General features: G+C 41.4%; 2 protein-coding genes across 5 annotated transcripts in view; one reads left to right on the top strand and one right to left on the bottom strand.

The window, feature by feature from the left end:
- Positions 1 to 18849, top strand: part of LOC134671927 (heterogeneous nuclear ribonucleoprotein K) — a 42402-nt gene extending 23553 nt beyond the window's left edge. For all 4 annotated transcript variants that reach the window (XM_063529793.1, XM_063529792.1, XM_063529791.1 and 1 more), the window contains 9 exons: positions 5960 to 6060; positions 8406 to 8462; positions 9248 to 9291; positions 9776 to 9851; positions 9938 to 10060; positions 16105 to 16233; positions 16323 to 16781; positions 16873 to 17042; positions 18516 to 18849. In XM_063529793.1, the coding sequence (XP_063385863.1) occupies positions 5971 to 6060; positions 8406 to 8462; positions 9248 to 9291; positions 9776 to 9851; positions 9938 to 10060; positions 16105 to 16233; positions 16323 to 16781; positions 16873 to 17042; positions 18516 to 18564 (1197 nt within the window). In that variant the 5' untranslated portion in view covers positions 5960 to 5970 and the 3' untranslated portion in view covers positions 18565 to 18849. The remainder of the gene's footprint in view (positions 1 to 5959; positions 6061 to 8405; positions 8463 to 9247; positions 9292 to 9775; positions 9852 to 9937; positions 10061 to 16104; positions 16234 to 16322; positions 16782 to 16872; positions 17043 to 18515) is intronic.
- LOC134671946 (microtubule-associated protein RP/EB family member 1) overlaps positions 1 to 18929 on the bottom strand; it is a 186975-nt gene that overhangs the window by 69684 nt on the left and 98362 nt on the right. The gene's annotated exons all lie outside the window — the stretch shown is intronic.

The raw sequence follows: 18929 nt of genomic DNA, 5'->3' as shown, positions 1-18929 counted from the left end.
AAAATGCGGCCAACTAATAAAGAACAGCTTTGGGAATACCTATACATTTGTTGGAATAAAATTTCGACATCAACACTGCAAAAACTAATTACGCGAATGCCGAAAGTGTGTATGGCAGCATTGAAAGCAAAAGGCGGATATTTTGAAGAGTCTAAAGTTGGCAAAAACTGATCTTTTTTATTTAATTGTGGTTTTAAATTAGAGAATTACCTTTAATTTATTATGTAATAAAAGATTATTAAATACATTGTGTTATATTTTATTAGTACATTGTGTTATAGCTTCATTTAACCGAATTTACAGAGTGAACTTAAACTTTTGACCGGTACTGTATCTCTGAGAAAACGCGCATTTCTGAGTTATTATATATGTTTTCCAAGCAAAGCTCTGTCTCCCAGGTATAAGAATACAATATGTATGTATAATAAATAATTATTCCATTTCTCAAAAATAAAACAAAATACATGACATCAGCTCTTCCAGCCACTATCAATATTGCACAAAATCTACCAATATTACTTATACAAACAAAGTTTAGCATACAATTACAGCGTTTTGTTATTTTGATCTTATTTTGCATGATAGGTTCGTTTCGTAGGCCGTAAAGATACAAGTATAAAGACGACAAAAAATCCAGACAAGTATTTGAGACAAGCTACTTTGATAAACAAGTGTTGATAAATAGTCGTCTCAGATGAATCCTAAAACTCAAATGTATTTTTATTTAAACTTTATTGCACAGTAAAAAATATACAGTGACAAAAGGCGGACTTAATGCTACACAGCATTCTCTACCAGTCAACCTTTAGGCTAAACAGAGAAGCATAGCTGGTGCGGGGTATGTAGAGAACACTAAAACTAAACTTGATGCTTAAAATTAATAGGCACAAATATAAATGTAATATGAAGATAAAATAAATATATATACAACAATAATATATGCGTACATGTATACAATAAATATATATAAAAATATATAATGTATCCTAGTGACTGATAGCTGAAACTTTCAGAATGTGGTGTTAGTAACCCTTTGGTGCGGTCGCGAATTGCGAGCGGCACCTGCGAAGTGTCAGTAACCCCGGCACCTGCTCCCGGCAGACGCCCTATTACCATACGCTGGCACTGAAATTGCTTGTTTTTACGAGGACTACAATTTTGAAGCCATGTGTTATGTTCGGTGTGAGAGTATGTGCGCATTGTGCAATTTTGTCAAATGTCAGGCAAACGGACTGCAGCTAAAGACAATACGATTCTACAGTGGATTCAGTACAATCTATCAGTCTAGTCACAGAATAAATAATAGTACTAGGCACAGAAGACTCTCTAACAAAACGGGTATGTAACGATCAGCACAGATATGGCCGCTAGGTGGCGACAGCGCCACGCGCGGCTTATGGCTTTCCCCAAAATTGGGGCGGAACGGATGTACTTTTAGCTACCTGTAGCAAAGCGACGAAATCGCGGAGTGAGCCACGCCTGGTCTAGTCTAGTTTATCATAACTTCATAGCATAAACTAGACTGATAGATTGTACTGAATTCTTATTTTTATTTATTATAATTATTTAGATTAATGGAATAATTAGTTTCCCCTGTCTTAATATACAGGGTGATTCAGGAGACGTGAGCAGGACTAACACTGCGCATTTCGTGAATTATAAGCAACTGTTTCGTATCAGTATATTAGTGAGGTTAACGTTAATTTACTAGTCGTGTTGAAAAAAAAAGTTATTAATTTATTTACGACATGCATGGTCACCCTACAATTAGAATCTAGACACGCGGCAGCGTGTCAAGCCAAGTTCAAGCTAAGGAACTGGCTAGCCAGCGCCGAGTGTAATATTACACGAACCACTTGGTGCCACTTTTGACCCTTCTATAACTCAAAACATCTTTGACGTAAACACATAAAACTACGTGTGTTTAATTATATCCATAAGGATATCTAGAAGCCCAAATTTCATGAAGCTAGCTCAAACGGTTATAAAGGTATGAAGGTCAAAAAGTCGTAAATTTTAAGACTGACTTATGACTTATAGTACCTAAACCTAACCTACTTCCAGATGACCTAGACGGATGAAATTTGGAATCCAGCTTGGTTATTGTGTGTAACCGTAGGAAAAAATCTAAAAATAAAATAAAGTTAAAAAATAGGGGGGGTCCCCATACAAAAAAAACATTTTTTATTGGGACTGACATATAAGTACCTAAACCTAACCTACTTCCAGATGACCTAGAAGGATGAAATTTGGAATCCAGCTCGGTTATTGTGTGTAACCGTAGGAAAAAATCTAAAAATAAAATAAAGTTTAAAAATAGGGGGGGTCCCCATACAAAAAAAACATTTTTTATTGGGACTGACATATAAGTACCTAAACCTAACCTACTTCCAGATGACCTAGAAGGATGAAATTTGGAACCCAGCTCGGTTATTGTGTGTAAGCGTAGGAAAAAATCTAAAAATAAAAAGTTAAACCTTCAAATCAAGAGTGAACAGGCACCTTCTGGGCGAGCTCGCTCCATCGTAGGCCACGTCTACGCCTCGGCTAGTCTGTGGCCATGAGTAAACCCATGCATAATAAAAAAAAAAAAAATAGGGGGGGTCCCCATACAAAAAAATATTTTTTTATTGTAGCGTTTGAACCGTTACAAGCAGATATTTGAAACTACCCCAATATATGTATTATTATATTTGCTATATTAAAATAAAGTTTAGTCAAAAAATAAGTGGTGTCCCCATACAAAAAACTTGTAATACGCTCTAAACAATCGGCCAACGGTGTGTCGTCGGCGGCGCGCGGCACCACATAATTATACAAAGAACAGAAGTAAAATCATACAGCGGAAACACAAGAAAAAACATTAAATCTCAATACCTGCCTAGTTTTCTTTACAAAAAGTATTGATATCCCACCAAAAACATAAATGTAAAAAAGGAGAGCCAAGTTCAATACAAAAATTATGCTTGGCTGTGGGGCTCGCCGCAAAAAGAATGGAGATCTAAATGAGTGCCACTGCCAAGTTCTATGCAAAATCCAAATATGTATTTATAGGAACATAATAACATTATAAACAAGTATTAAACTCTATTTCTTTGCTTTATTGGATACCTATAACAATTGCTGTTATTTAAAAAAATGTGAGATCTTAAAGTAGGTTAGATTTGGCTTGGCCAGATTTTATCAGAATTACAATATATATAAAATGATTGATGTAATGAAAACTGGCCAAGTCAAATCTAGCCTGCTTTAAGATCTCACATTTTTTAAAATAACAGCAATTGTTATAGGTATCCAATAAAGCAAAGAAATAGAGTTTAATACTTGTTTATAATGTTATTTTGTTCCTATAAATACATATTTGGATTTTGCATAGAACTTGGCAGTGGCACTCATTTAGATCTCCATTCTTTTTGCGGCGAGCCCCACAGCCAAGCATAATTTTTGTATTGAACTTGGCTCTCCTTTTTTACATTTATGTTTTTGGTGGGATACTAAACTACCGATATTCTGTGTCAAATTGAATGTCATCACGGTCTGGTTACTTTTGAAAACTCGTATCTCACTCAAGTTTGACAGTTTATTTTTTTCTTAATCATAATGCTGCCATTACGGTTAAAGAGGTTTTATGTTGATTAATTAGGTCTTGTAGAGTGACCATGATTGTAGAGAATTAAATTTGCCCTCGCCAAAAAGTTAAGTAATAGGAAAAAGTGTGGTTGTTTCACCTAAATACGACGGTGATCGATCAATTATCAGTTACTGAGTGTGCAGGATTAGTCCTGCTCACGTCTCATGAATCACCCTGTAGAATTTAGTAAAAATCAATTAAACATCATTAATCATTATTTTTATCGTGTTAATGTCAATTTGTGTTGTAGTAAAAAAAATTGGTGATCTAATCTACTTTACAAATAATTATGTCTGACCTGACTTGTTCGAAAACTTCGAAGTTCCAAACGTATTTGGGCATTGCCTAATTCGGCTGGAACCTAGGTATGTACTTATAGAACTAAATTTATATGGTGTGTAGAAGTCATAACGAAAAACTAAATTTGAGTATGCATCGAATTGTATTAAATTGAAAAAAGGGTTTGGAGAATAAAAAATAAAGTTAACCCTCACCTGCACAGGAGAATAGTGCAAGGTTGCGGCATACTGCAGTCATGTTGGCAGCTCCACACGCTAGCTCGAAACTGCTAGCTACGTACTTTAATAATATCGGTAAATGCGGCTATTTATTGATTTTACTTATGTCCTGCTGTCTGTTGGTTGATTTTGATCAACTTGTTGTTGTTGTTTGCTGTTCTTGTCATAGGTGTTGTCAAACAACATATTTTATGAAACAACTCGAACTCAATCGTCCCTTAGAGTCCTTAGACTCATCTTGAAACTGTGCAACATAAATATAAAACAGTATTAAAGCATTAAGTACAGTCAGCAATACTATTCGCTTATATAACACCGTTGCATTCGAACTTCTATATCGGGGTATCTTTTCTCTGCAGCTGACGGTAGCACGTTGTTGGTTATGAGCTTATGAGACAATGTCTAATTACACCTCTCTGTAAGTAGCTCGTATTATTGACAGCCTTTCAAATAACACATACATATAATGTAGGTTAGTAATCAATCCGTAATTAAAGTAGCGGAATCGATAGCAGCCAGGCGCCGCCGGGCCGCCGGCGCGTCCTGCATCCTGTCCCTTGTCTCTAGCTGCTCTCGTCAACCGGTTACAAGGACCAGCCCTATCCGCAGTAATAATTACTGTTTTATTATCATTGCAACTACAAAGTATTTCAATAACCCCGCCCGTTTATGAATACGTTCTGACGCGAATAAGTAAGTTACCATTTTGAAGAGAGTAAGTACTTAATAAGCGCTAAACTGGCAGATGGGAGCGCTGGTGGCCTAGCGGTAAGAGCGTGCGACTTTCAATCTGGAGGTCGCGGGCTCGATCCTCGGCTCGTACCAATGAGTTTTACGGAACTTATGTACGAAATATCATTTGATATTTACCAGTCGCTTTTCGGTGAAGGAAAACATCGTGAGGAAACCGGACTTATCCCAATAAGGCCTAGTTTACCCTCTGGGTTGGAAGGTCAGATGGCAGTCGCTTTCTTAAAGACTAGTGCCTACGCCAATTCTTGGGATTAGTTGCCAAGCGGACCCCAGGCTCCCATGAGCCGTGGCAAAATGCCGGGACAACGCGAGGAAGATGATGAAGCCCTAAACTAGCAGATAATAGGGGTGCAAACTGGACAACTAACTTAAAATCCAACCATAATATACGTGTGGGAATAGCCCTATGGAATATATCTTTTTCCGGAACAAAATTTCTTAAGTTTTTACCCTAAAGTCTACACCGAGAAGTAAACAAAATATTCTTTGTATATTTCGGTAAAAACCATGTTCCCTGGGGGACATAGCGCTACCTCTTGTTATAATAAGGTACTTGTACACGAATACGCTGAACAGCTCGCGACAGGCCCTCGACTCGAGTAGTACCAGTCCAGTGGCGATATAGAACGGCCACCGCACGTTGTTAATGGCTCTATTTTCATCTCTGTAAACGGATTCCGCGCGGTACGCCATTTCAATATTTACGATAATTGTGCACTTACGCTTAGTTCTTGTTTTTGATCGGGGAATGCATGCAAAGTATCTACATTCTTGCATAGAATTTAAATTTTATTACAATAATATGGCGGAAAGGGTTATGGAATGGCCCCGTAGCTTTAGCAACATTCAAAATTTCAGTTATCTATTTTACTGTTTGTTGCGATTTTACCATTTACTGTATTGTTTCCTTCTAAATAATTAAACTAAGAGAGAATACTGTAAGACCGTAGGATTTGCAATATTTTTTACCTGTTAGTGTTATCTCATCACATTTATTTCCAAGAAGAAAGTTACAGTAAACGGTTGAAAGTACAAATTGTTTCATTTGTTTGTTCAGATCTGATCGCAATGAAGCGGGACGCGTACGGCGACGACGGCCCCGCCATGAAGCGGCACCGCCAGCCGGATGACGAAGTTACCTTCCTCATACCTAGCAAGGTGAGTCTCATACCAGCCATAACCTAACCCGGAGTGTCCAAACTACGGCTCGAGTGAGTCTGATCCGACCGCGATCCTACCAATCTGGCTTACAAAAAAGAAGCGAAGGCCTGGCGGTGGCTCTCAAGTCAAAAAGTTTGGAGGCTCAGGCTCTAAGTCTAAAGGGGCCCACAGATTACCACTTCGCCGGACGATATCAGCCTGTCAGTTGTTCGGAACTGGCACCTTTTGCGTTTAACTGACAGGCTGATATCGTCCGGCGAACTGGATAATGTCAAACATCATGAGTCGATAGTTCGAGACTCAAACTACTATTATTCCTCACCCACAAATTACGATAGGTACACGAGTGTCATGGGTTTTTTGGGGTTTCGTATATAGCCAAAATGGCAAAAACCGAACCCTTAAAGTTTTTTCATGTCCGTCCATCTCTGTATCTGTGTAGGTACTTATATTTGAATCTACGTAGGTACATATCTACTGTTAATGCTGATGCGACTGTAACACAAACTCTCACAGCCAAAGACAGACGGTATAACTCCATTAAAATGCAATCATTCCGCATGCTAAATAGTTACAAGAAGTTTCTACAGAGATGAGCAAATATGAACTAAGACCTTGCCAGTGCCGTGTACATTCTTGACTTAAGGGCCCCTCCGTAGGTCCGTGTTCTTGTCTAACTTTTCGCATGTTTTTGAATTTTAATTTGGTGTAAGTTAAAAAAAGAAATAATACCGGCAAATGCGAATCGGATTCGCACACGAAGGGTTCCGTACCATTACGCAAAAACGGCAAAGAAACGTGCATATAAATTGTTAATGTGCGTTTTAGACCTCTGTTCAGCGTTTCTTTTATTTTTTGCCATTTTATTTTTTTATGGTTTTTTTTTGCCACTTTTGTGTTATTTCTACTCAGAATCACGAACTCTTTCGATCCTAATGAGATAAAAAAATGTCCCAGAGTTTTTTTCCTATTGTGTTACTTTTTCCCCATACACTTTGTATGGCGGTAACAAAAAGGAAAGTTCGAAAAATGTATGGAAATTTTAGGATACTTTTTTTCTCCTATTAGGATGAAAAGGGCTCGCGATCCTGACTAGAAAAGTGACAAAAAAGGTCACAATAAATAAAATGCCAAAAATAAAAGAAACGCTCTGTCGTCGTCTATCGAGCGAAAGTAAAAAAAATTGAATTCGAATCGATGAAGTCAGTAGAGAAAATTCTCAAAATTCCTAATTAAATTTTTGGCCACCATATTGTGATCTAAAAAAGCGGTACGATTTTTCAAAAACTCCGCTCTCTGAACCTACGGCACCTTAAATGTGCATTACCGTGGCAGCTCCAACATGAATTGATCTATATTGATGAGGAAAGGTTGGGCTTAGGTCAAGACAGCATTCACAAAGCCTGCTTAATTATTACTGATGACAGAGCAGTAGATGCCTAGATGGCCTACCTTTGTATTTTGTATCTACGCTACGTCCAAACTCTAAACGTAAACTGCTCAGACAGGTCATTATTCTCGTCTCTCCATTGCCTTTTCTTTTTAGGGTTCCGTACCCAAAGGGTAAAACGGGACCCTATTACTAAGACTTCGCTGTCCGTCCGTCCGTCCGTCCGTCCGTCCGTCCGTCCGTCCGTCCGTCTGTCACCAGGCTATATCTCACGAACCGTGATAGCTAGACAGTTGAAATTTTCACAGATGATGTATTTCTGTTGCCGCTATAACAACAAATACTAAAAACAGAATAAAATAAAGATTTAAATGGGGCTCCACAACAAACGTGATTTTTGATCAAAGTTAAGCAACGTCGGGAGGGGTCAGTACTTAGATGGGTGACCGATTTTTTTTTGCTTTTTTTTTTTTGCATTATGGTACGGAACCCTTCGTGCGCGAGTCCGACTCGCACTTGCCCGGTTTTTTTTTTGCTTTTTTTTGTTTTTTTTTTGCATTATGGTACGGAACTCTTCGTGCGCGAGTCCGACTCGCACTTGCCCGGTTTTTTTAGTGTAGGTAGAGTCCCTGTCTCTAGTTCATTTATTAGAATAAGCGCCACTTGCACCATCCGACTAACCCGGGGTTTGGGGCAGTGTCAAATTGTACTGCTAAACATGGCAATTCCAGGCTTAACCGGTTAACCCCGGGTTAGTGGGATGGCGCAAGTGGCCCTAAAAAAAATAAATTAATAATTGATTGAAAACAGTAGTTGTATTTTATATAGGTTTATTAGACAGCATTCGCTAAATTATTTTAATTATTGTCTAATGAATTACACTCACACTCATTAACCCGTTTTAGCTTATTGGTAGTTAAGTTACCGTCATTAAATTACAATTTTATGACAGGTGGCTGGGTCTATCATCGGCAAAGGAGGCACCAACATATCAAAATTGAGAAGCCAGGTCAGTATTTAGCATTAATCGAATGTAGGAAGTACAAGGAGTAATAATAGTGTCATAAACTCATGAAGTACCTCTACTATTACCTAAATTAGTCTGCACTTGTAACTTCCACATAAGTATTCGGATGTAATAGGTAGTTTCTACATTTTAATCAGTCATATTTTATTTATTTTATGATTTGTCTAATTGATTTTGATTGTACGAACAGGAAGTAGAAAAAGGGTATGAACAATTATTGTAATGTCTTTTTCATCCATTTCCGTACACTAGGTGATACATTGTAAGTAAGATGTAAATTATACCACTAACCTTTTTTACTGCAGGTCGGATAACATAAACCTTACATACAACTTATTTGTTAAGAACCGTCTAGTGGAAACACACTAAAAGAAAAACACCCGACCCATGTCTCCTAAACTACTCGGTGATGTTCGCATTTTGACCTCTCTAAATTCGCCTCGAGTGCTAACATCACCCGTCTTGAGCAGAGCGTAATAACCTGAGACTAAAAAAACAAGAGCGCGTGCCGGTGGTCGTCACGGCCACCGGATCCGCGCCAGCGGCTCGTCCGTAGGTTGTAGACAGAATAACCCCCCGGCAGCCAGTTGCAGGTTTTAGCGCCCCCGTCACGCCCACTTGGCGTGTTGGCGGCGCACCGGGCGGCTCGGGGCGCCCGCTCGCTCCCGGGCGCCGCGAGCCGGCCGGTGCGCCGCTACAGCGAGTCTTGGTTGCCGGTCCCGCCCCGCCGGACGCCGCTGCCCCGCACCCGCCGCCCCGCCACGCAGTACAAAGCCTCTATAACAGTCCCAGATTGCCCCGGCCCCGAACGGTAAACTATAACGTCAACATCTACTCTCAACAAAGTTCATAATGCCCGAGAAGAGCGGCGCTTGCGCTCCGCTCGTCAACAGTCAGGTGTCGGATCGTGTTTTGGCCGCTATCACCCGGCGCTAGGTGCTTCATCCCGTCTCGACCACCCGTCCCTATCATACACTCCGCAGGACGATGCACTCTCACACAGAACGACCCCGGCTCTGTCGAGCGACGTTCTCCCGCAACACTAGTTGTTCTACAAGCGTTCCCTAGGACTGTATCCCATCACTCGGTATTTCTCTCCGCACAGGACCGCTCCGACCGTTCTGATTCCCTGCGCGTTGTTCGCCATCAATACTTCATCGCCATCATGCTTCCCGTGCAAATCCCACCCGGCAAACAGACCTCCCTGACCGTTGATCTGATACGTTGTTTGATATTGTATTGTGTTGTGATGGATACTCGATTGGAACAAAATTATAACCACGACCTTTTTTCAGGGTGCTCTCCATAGCGGCACCGGAAGTGGAGACGATTTTGGATATTGTGAAAGATATCCTTCCCAATTTGGCTGATGTAAGTTTCATTTGCGATGTGTCTCATTAAAGGTTTCTATAATTAATTCCATTGAAACTACAACATGAATTGCTTTGTTATAACAGGCTGGTGGACCGCATAAGGGAGGAAACAGCGATGAAGATCTCGACGTCCGTCTACTGATCCACCAGAGTCGAGCGGGTTGCGTGATCGGCAAAGCTGGCGCCAAGATAAAGGAATTGCGAGAGGTAAGACCGCATTTAACCTTTTCAAAGTAAATGTTCTATTTATCGGCGCCTACATAATTGATAGGAGCGTGACTAGTGAGCAGATGCAGAGAGGCTTATAATAATGTGCTGAGGTGTTGGTGGGTAGGGTACAGTTATTTCGGAATGTTTTTTAGTACGTCGATATTTGGCCCACGTGGTGCTCAGGATGGAGCAGATGCGAGTGCAGCTGCCGCGGTGGATCTCGAGCTTTTATCTATTTATCGGACGGATGTTTTAAAAGATATTGCTTTATGTTATGTTAGTTTTAATATAGTCAATACCAGACACAATGAATTGAGAAATTACTTCGTCTTACGCTACGTCTTACGTAGGCGAACAACGCGCGAACGCGGCGCGGCGCGGCGCGGCGAAATCAATCCTTTGATGCCCATAGAAGTGTCCTACGTAAGCGATCTCGTTGCGAACGCGGTGCGGCGCGATTTGCACGCGAATGTCAGGCGGCGCGGCGCGGCGCGGCGCGGCGGCGGCCGCTTTCGCCGCGCCGCGCCGCGCCGCGTTCGCGCGTTGTTCGCCTACGTAAGACGTAGCGTTAATCCTGAGCTATCGCTAATTTGTTCCGATCCAATTTCCTGGCTTTACGCCACCTCTTTATTTTGAACACATTTTGATGTGCTCATAAACGCTCTCTTTATCATTTTAGTTTTTATGATTGTTTGTTACCTATACCTACTCTAAGACCTTTGCTTGTCAGTCTAACTCGTCCAACAATAAATATGTAGTTGACGAGGAACAAACAAGTTTTACTGTTTCATACTAGACCCTCGCTATGCATATCGATTCGACCCTTGCTAAAGTTTTAAAACGTCTATCGTGGGTCCTGGAAAACTGGAAACAGTAATTTCTAGCTCTACCGTCCCGTTCCGCCAGTACCGTAACCCGTAACTTACTAATTTGTTTCCCGGCAAGGTTTGTAGAGACATTTTAGATTTTACTAACGTTGGTACTTCGGTTTAAAATATTTCTTCGGAGGTGATTTTCTTACCTGGACGTTATAACAAAAAACGTCGACGTATCATTTAGTTAGGGAAGGAGGCAGCGAGTTTTGATGTCTTTTTGTTCCGATCAGCTGTTCTCGTCGCTTTGTTATACTTATTCTTTGTTAGAAGGCAAAATTCTAAAATAAGTTCAACAGACTTGCTTGTATGCTTCGACGTAATGGCTCCTCTACACGATGGGCCAATGCCGGCCACTCCAAGGGACGCATTTATGCGTTAGAGGTAGCAAGTGATATTGCTATCTCATTCTACCGCATGGCTGCGTCCCTTGGAGTGGCCGGCGTTGGCCCATCGTGTAGAGGAGCCATAATACGTAATTGTGTCTATTTGTACGTAGGTATTCAAAGATTTTGTGGTTAGAAACGACGAATCATAATGTGTAACTAGTGTAACTATACTTCTGGCGTCGAATGATGGAGAGTTAATTTTTTAGCTGTCTGGGTTTTTTTTAGCATATTGTAACAAATATACATGCAACAGTTCAATAATACTGGTTGTCATTGCATGCACCAGTGTCCCATAACTGGGCGAAATGATGTAACTAGTTAAGTAAGGTTCTAAAATTAATATTGTTTGACATTCCGTATTCCTTTTTATTGTATTGTATATAGTATGCCATTGTATTGTTTATGTGTATTTTTATTATGGGTTAAAAGCCTGAAATAAATGATATTTTATATTTTATTTTTATTTTTAATAATAAAAATACAGTAAAACATTTATTTCATTATTTTTTTGAAGGAACTGTCATAATTCGATGCGATAAATAGAAATCCGTCGTAGAAAAAAACTTTCACACCACATCATTGACAGCTTATACGCGTCTCCGCATTAGTATCTCCCTAGTAGTATAAAAGATAAATTTCTAACCAAAAATTACGCTAAAATCATTTTAATAGATTTTAATGACCGTGTACTCAACTAGTCAGTGAACTGGTCAAGAAGTTTGCTTTTTGTAAGTTTGTTTTATTTATTTTAGGCTAGTGACCCTATTGATTGAACCTATGTACATAGATACGGAGAGAAGACTATTTTCGAAGTTGAGGCAAACAGATAAGCACTATTGATTGGTACCTAATTATAATAGCTCTCCTCTATAGTAGGTGTTTCGTACGATGGGCTAGTTTAGGCGGCGCGGGCGCGTGCTGGCGACGGCAGCTGCGCTGGCAGGTGCGCGCGCAGCCGCCGGAAGGCCGCACAAAAACGCGCGCACCTGGGGCCCATGCTATACCCATACCCACGCCTTGCACAAAGCGCGACGTCGTACACGACATATGCTACCCCTAGCGCGATTACCCGGCCAGGTACACGCGCAGGTGACCCACAGATGCTATCCTCCACGTTACATACGCGCAGTGTAATGTTGGAACAATAAAAAATTAACGTTTTTGTACCTTGACCTTATAATTACAGCAGCGACGTTAGAGTTCCAATTTAAATCTTATTAACGACATCTATGTTTTTTTTTTCCAATGAGCTATGTTAATAGTTGCTCTGAAATTATTTCCCGTCCCAGAACTATCTCTGAAATGTATTTACTCCTCAGATTTCCCATTTAGATTTGCGCTAAATACTTGCTGGTCCCTTTAGACTTAGACTAACTTTAAGGTCATGGCTCATGCATGAGATACAGCCTGATGACAGACAGACAGTGGGGTCTTACTTACTAATAGGGGCCTGTTTTTATCCTTTGTGTACGGAACCCTAAAAAGCAGTTATATCCTGATATCATATATATGACAAGAAATTCATCATGTCATGATCATGAATATCAAAATGATATCGCGCTAAGAGCACAACCTAATGTGTCAAACGCCACCAACATTTTGACATTTTAGTTGATATTGTGGTATCACAATTCGTTTCTAGACATAAAATTAAACCCTAGAAAGAAAAGAGTTCTTATTCAGAAGACTAATTTCAATAAGTATATCTGACCTTTTCTTTGAACATTTTATGGCAAATCCATTCAGACCGCCCCTAAATTAATCTCAGTAGATTTCAAACAAAAGATTCCCGACTTACAAACAACATTTGGCAAAAGGGCAGGTACCGTATCATTAATCCTTGCCATCGAGAAACGTGAGTCGGGAGTGCTTCTCGGTCGATTAACGTGCTCGAGAACACTTACAAAAGTTAACTTTAATTTGAGTAACCGTCTAGTACCTATCCACAGTACGTTCGAAACTTTACAGAGGAAAGTTACCACAGTTTCCGCCGCTTTACCAGGGCGGGGTTTGGATGTGGTGCTAGTTTATAACAGTAACAAAATATTATTACCAGTACCTACACTGAAATTCAACAGGATTAGGTAATCCTGTTGAATTTCAGCTTATTTCGTGCTTGTTTTATATCGCGCAAATTCTGTTGTCAATGTAATTTTGCGTAGCAGAGTAGTCGACCTTTTACCGGTAGAAAAGTGGTTCTGCGGTTATATTATAAACCTCGGACAAAGAAATAATTTGTTATAAATTGTTGACGAAATATTATTTAATTCTGTTACAATGGAGTAGCGACCTAACGATGATTACAAAAGTTTTTAAATATTAAGAGTATCACGTGTGAATCTAGAGTGTAATCTCATTAGCAGCTCGAGTTCTGTGCGCGATCCAGTTAAACTTGACCTCGATCAATTATAAATCAATGCAGAAATACAGAGCGCACTTATAATGGTCCTCCTCAGCCTTGGTATCGTGCTTGGAGTGTCACCCGTTTGGATCCGTTTCCCTTCGAGTCGGAAGCATGCGGCTGCGTCCGCGCCGGCTCGGGTTACGCCGGGAAATGGTTTTTTTGTGACCCCCACATCCTCCCCTATAGGGAAATGGGTGGAGCAAAAAACGCTGTACTCGGTAAAAAATACTAGCCGACAATACCCACGATAGTACATTAATTATTGAGCGATGTTTAAACAAACGTTTAAACGTTAAAGTTTTCAAACTTAGGTGTTGAGAAAAATGTAAGTGCGATTATTATAATGTATTAAAATATTGATTGACTTGTAGACACAAAGAGAAATTGAAATGACGCTGAAAGGAAGTAGAAGCCGCAGCGTATGTCATTTATGTATTTGGTAATTACTAACCCTCATTACCGGGCCGGGCCGCGGTGACACCGGCAATTACGAGCACGCGACCCCCTTCCGGCTCCGATCGGTAAGGCTTCCATCCGATACATTATCGATAGACTACCTCGCTTAGACTCCGCATAGCGACTCATTGTCACCACACATCGTCTCGGTGTAGTGTTGTACACCGAGTGCCGCACCCTTCTGGTGTATCTCACTTCAATGTAAAATATGCTACAGCAAGTTTATCCCTCGATATTTGTTGATAATTTTAATGTACACACACACGGAATATGTAAACGCATCCGTGAATGCACGATCGCGTTTTCAATTTCGTGTATGGCAGCGCCAACGTGTGGTAATAAATATGTAAATCACGAATATGCTCCGTCCAATAGGTAAGTGATCTACGATTATCGATCACCGATGCCTTGCTTACGCGATGCCGTCATATTTGAGGTTACCAACTTTTATTTGACCCCTTTATGAACAAATATCTTATTTAGTTTCTTGACCCCGTATCTAAAAAGTTTTCTACTCTAGTAAACAACACTTAGTCGAAGATGAAACTTATGCCTGTTCGTTAAGAGCCGTAGCTCGCCGGCGTTCGATGCTTTGAGAACAGCCTTGCAGCATGCTGGTGGTTTTTATCAAACAAAGGAAGTCAATTTCCTTTTGAATTTTTGTACCTCAGTCGTTCATATAATTAATGTTTCAATACTCTACAATATTTGCACGGACTTATGAAACCCTGTAAGTCATTCACAAAAAGAAACCCAATGTCCATTGTTACCGATATATTTATTAGAAGTTTCCTTCGCGGGTCAATCGCAAGTTTATGACAAATGGCAAAGTTCCTTGGTTACGTGGCGTAGGCGTGGCGCGTGCCGGAGTCCCGGAGCCCCACAAGTGCAGCGCAGCGAGGGGACACTGCTCCCGCGGGGGAGGGGGACAGGTGTTGCACGGCGGGGCCCGTCGCCGCCGCCGCCGCCGCCCGGCTCACTCACTGTGCCACCACCCGACGGGAAGGGTCGATCGCGGCCAATGCTCAACCCCGTGCAGTTTTATAATCGTGAATCAGTTGTGCTGCGATTTAAACTTTTTTTTTAATACAGCTTCTTAATTTAAAATCGGAATTTAAGTGTAACTTTTATTTCTTGGATTACCGAGTGACATCCAACAGTTTAAAGACAATGAAAACTCGAGCCACAAATTCGGGAAATGTGTCAAATGTGCACCTAAAATCAGTGATTGCAAATATGAGATTATGTGGTTGGTGTACGGGTGTTGTTTGTGCGTGCGGGGCACGTGCGCGGGTCGATGGCGCGGCGCCTGCGCGCGCCCGCTGTCAGGCGGCGGTCACCACCGACCGCACTGACGACACCAACAGCGGTCAATTCGGTAACGCATCCGCTCTCTCCAGGGAAGGTGGCGTGTTCTCACCTCATAAATGGAAATATGTTTTGTTTGGGGCTGCGCCGTAATTAGGTTTATGACTAATTTTTTTACTACAAGTTAACGAAATAATACCTACCTACTTACTTAAATTAACTTTTTTTACATGAACTTATTACGATAATATGGATAGGGTTGAAATAGGAAAGTTACATTGTAGTTTTTTTTTTATCTAAGTCACGTCAAGCAACTTCTTTTATATACGTATCCTTTATATTTTCTCATGATATCCATCAATGGACCATTGTATTCGGTCTTCGACCCGGCATTTCATTTGAATTAAATATAGACTACCTGCACTATCCCTCACAAGATACGGCGAACATTGTACAAAGAAATTCCATGTGAATGAATGCGACTTTTTTGCCCAGAGCGGTACTCATTCATTTTATATCTTGCAAATAAGTTCAGTGTGCTTTGTCCTCGTATTTAACAAAAGCATCGGGGATCGGCCGACCGTTGACTGAATGAAGAAATGTCGTTTGCAGAAAACTGGTGCTCGTCTGAAAATATTCTCGAACCCGGCGCCGCAGAGCACGGAGCGCGTGGTGCAGCTGGTCGGCGGGCCCGAGGCCGTCGCCGCCGCCGTGCGCGAGGTGCTCGACCTAGTGCGAGAGGTAAACACACATATCGTATCTACTCTGTCCGGTATCAACACGCCGGCAACGTTGTCGTACTCATTCTACATCGACGCATTCCTTTGCAGGTGCCCATCAAAGGCGCTATCCAAAATTACGACCCCCACAACTACGATGACTACTACGCTGACGAATACGGCGGCTTCGGTAACGGCCAGGGCGGGGGCCCACGCGGCGGCCCCGGGCGAGGCCCGCCCCGCGGCGGCCCCCCGCCGCGCGGCCTGCCGCCGCTGGGCCCGGGCCGCGGGCCGCCGCCGCCGCGCCCCGGCCCGCCCCTGGGCCGCAGCGGCCCGCCCGGCCCTCGCGGCGGCTTCAACGACTTCTCCGGCCCCGGCGGACCCGGCGGCCCGGGCCCTAGGGGCAACTTTAACGGCCCGCCTCGCGGCGGCAACTTCGCCGGCGGAAACTTTGGCGGGGGCGGCGGCGGCAACTTTGGCGGTCGCAGCGGCGGCGGCGGCGGCGGCGGCAACTTCGGTGGCGACAGCAACCAACAGGAGACCACCACTCAAGTCACCATTCCCAAAGACGTGAGTATAATAATTAACGTGCCGATTGTATAATTTAAAACACCCCCGTAACATGTGTGCGGTTTACAAATAACATGCGTGTCATTTACAGTTGGCCGGCGCGATAATCGGCAAGGCGGGGTCGCGCATCCGCAAGATCCGCGCAGACTCGGGCGCCGGCATCGAGATCGCGGAGCCGCTGCCCGGCTCCAACGACCGCATCATCACCATCACGGGCACGCCGGCGCGCATACAGACCGCGCAGTATCTCTTGCAGCAGAGGTAATAATCATACCAGCGTTATTATACCTGCACCATAATACGCCAATATTTTGGTTATGCAATAAACGTGTAGGCACTCTTTGATAGGTTGTACTTTGGACTGTCATATTAGATTAGAATATCAGGAGTGTGACAGTCGACCGCACTAATTTCCTCAATCTGATATCCATGTCATTACTAACACAGCATTGTTTTGGTACTAGAATGTTTGAAGAGTTCCCTGAGTTGGCACCAAACAAGTCTATGATAAAGTAGCCTTTCCTAATCGGCCTCGACTGAGACGTCGTTGTCGTTTCAAGACAGGTAAAAAGACGAAAAGTATTTGTAGGAGTAGTGTTCCATATGTTTCTTCAATGGGATCTTGACAACAATATTCTATTTTATTTAGTATTTTTCTATCATTAATATCATTATATTGTATGGGATCCTATATGTCATATGATCATATGAAACGTATAGTAACTGGGTTAGGAGTCACATATATCACACTCAATCACTCATTAGGTATATTTCTTGTAAAGCCATATCAGTAGTTTATATTTGTAGCTAATACCTCATTATCATCGTATCATTAATAAACCAGTCATCCTCATTTGTAACCATCTTAACAACCTCTACACTTGTGCTAACATGAATGTCGTGATAACAATGTTTTAGGTGTGTCAACTAACGGGCGTCGTCTGCCGTGCGTTGTATGGAAGACTAGTGATTTTGTTGTTTGATTCAGTAACAAAAAATCACCAGTCTGCCTACAAAGTACCGGTGCTATCTTCGGACCAAGAGCTTCTTCATGCTGTCACTTGCCTTTAATTCTACTAACGTGTGTAAATACTCTGTTTTTCATTCACTTATGTACCTAACCATTTTGGTAACCATAAACCGCCGTACATCAGAAAGTAAACTTAACGTGACTATTCCCATTAACCCATATATGTCCTAAACTTGTTTAGCTCTGAACTCCTTGAGGTTACAGACTCATTCTTCTGCTGATTTTAATGATTAGGAGCGAGTTTTATTTAGTGGGTCGAAAACGATCCAATGGGCATATATGGGTTAAGAATTATTGCCTACGTGCTCGTAGAAAATTTCGAAGCGAGTATAGCGTATGTCGAGGCACGAGTGAGAAATTTCCTAGACGAATGTTCGTAACGTGCCTTGCCAGTTTAGCTTCCAATGCCGACAGTTCTATCAATTAATGTATCCTATTATAGGATAATAGCCAAGCGGCGTCGACAATATTTTTAACAAGTTTTATATATGTCATACATCTTTTGTAATTCAAATCATTTATTTCAGACGTTACATCTATAATTTGTTAGTAACATATATCACTTAATAACTAGTTACTAAGAAATAAAATATTTTTACTTAGACTTTATATGTTTAAAAGCGGTACAAAGGGTTAAATATTATGTATTTGTTTATGATATTTGTATTAGGTAGTTGTTAATAATCCTGTTTTCTGTTTGGCAGTGTTCACGAAAGCAACCCGAGCCTGGGCGGCGGCCGAGGCAACTTCTGATTGCAGTCTTCTCATCCGTAAGAAGAGCAACTATTGAAGCTTTACAGAACCACCTCAACACCAATAATGTACAATATAAGGCCGCGAGGCTCGTGTGACACTTGTCAGTAATGTATTTACAGAGTGAATTACAATATAATGATTAATGTAAGAGGAATGCATTTATCGTAATTTATATATATAATAAATTTTACTAAGATCGTGTCAATAATTTGATGGGAATTTGTTACATCGATTGTATTTTTAAGTAAATAGAACTAGAATTAATAAAGTTTATTTTGCAAACTTTTTGTTTTAATTGTTCCTACCTTGCAACTTAGACCGGCGTAAAGGCAGAGTTCTGGTATAGAGTTATAGACGTAATC

The sequence above is a fragment of the Cydia fagiglandana genome, chromosome 16 (genome assembly GCF_963556715.1).
Source record: "Cydia fagiglandana chromosome 16, ilCydFagi1.1, whole genome shotgun sequence".
Taxonomy (NCBI): domain Eukaryota; kingdom Metazoa; phylum Arthropoda; class Insecta; order Lepidoptera; family Tortricidae; genus Cydia; species Cydia fagiglandana.
The sequence above is the reverse complement of the archived record's forward strand: the minus strand, read 5'-3'. Positions and strand labels throughout refer to the sequence as shown.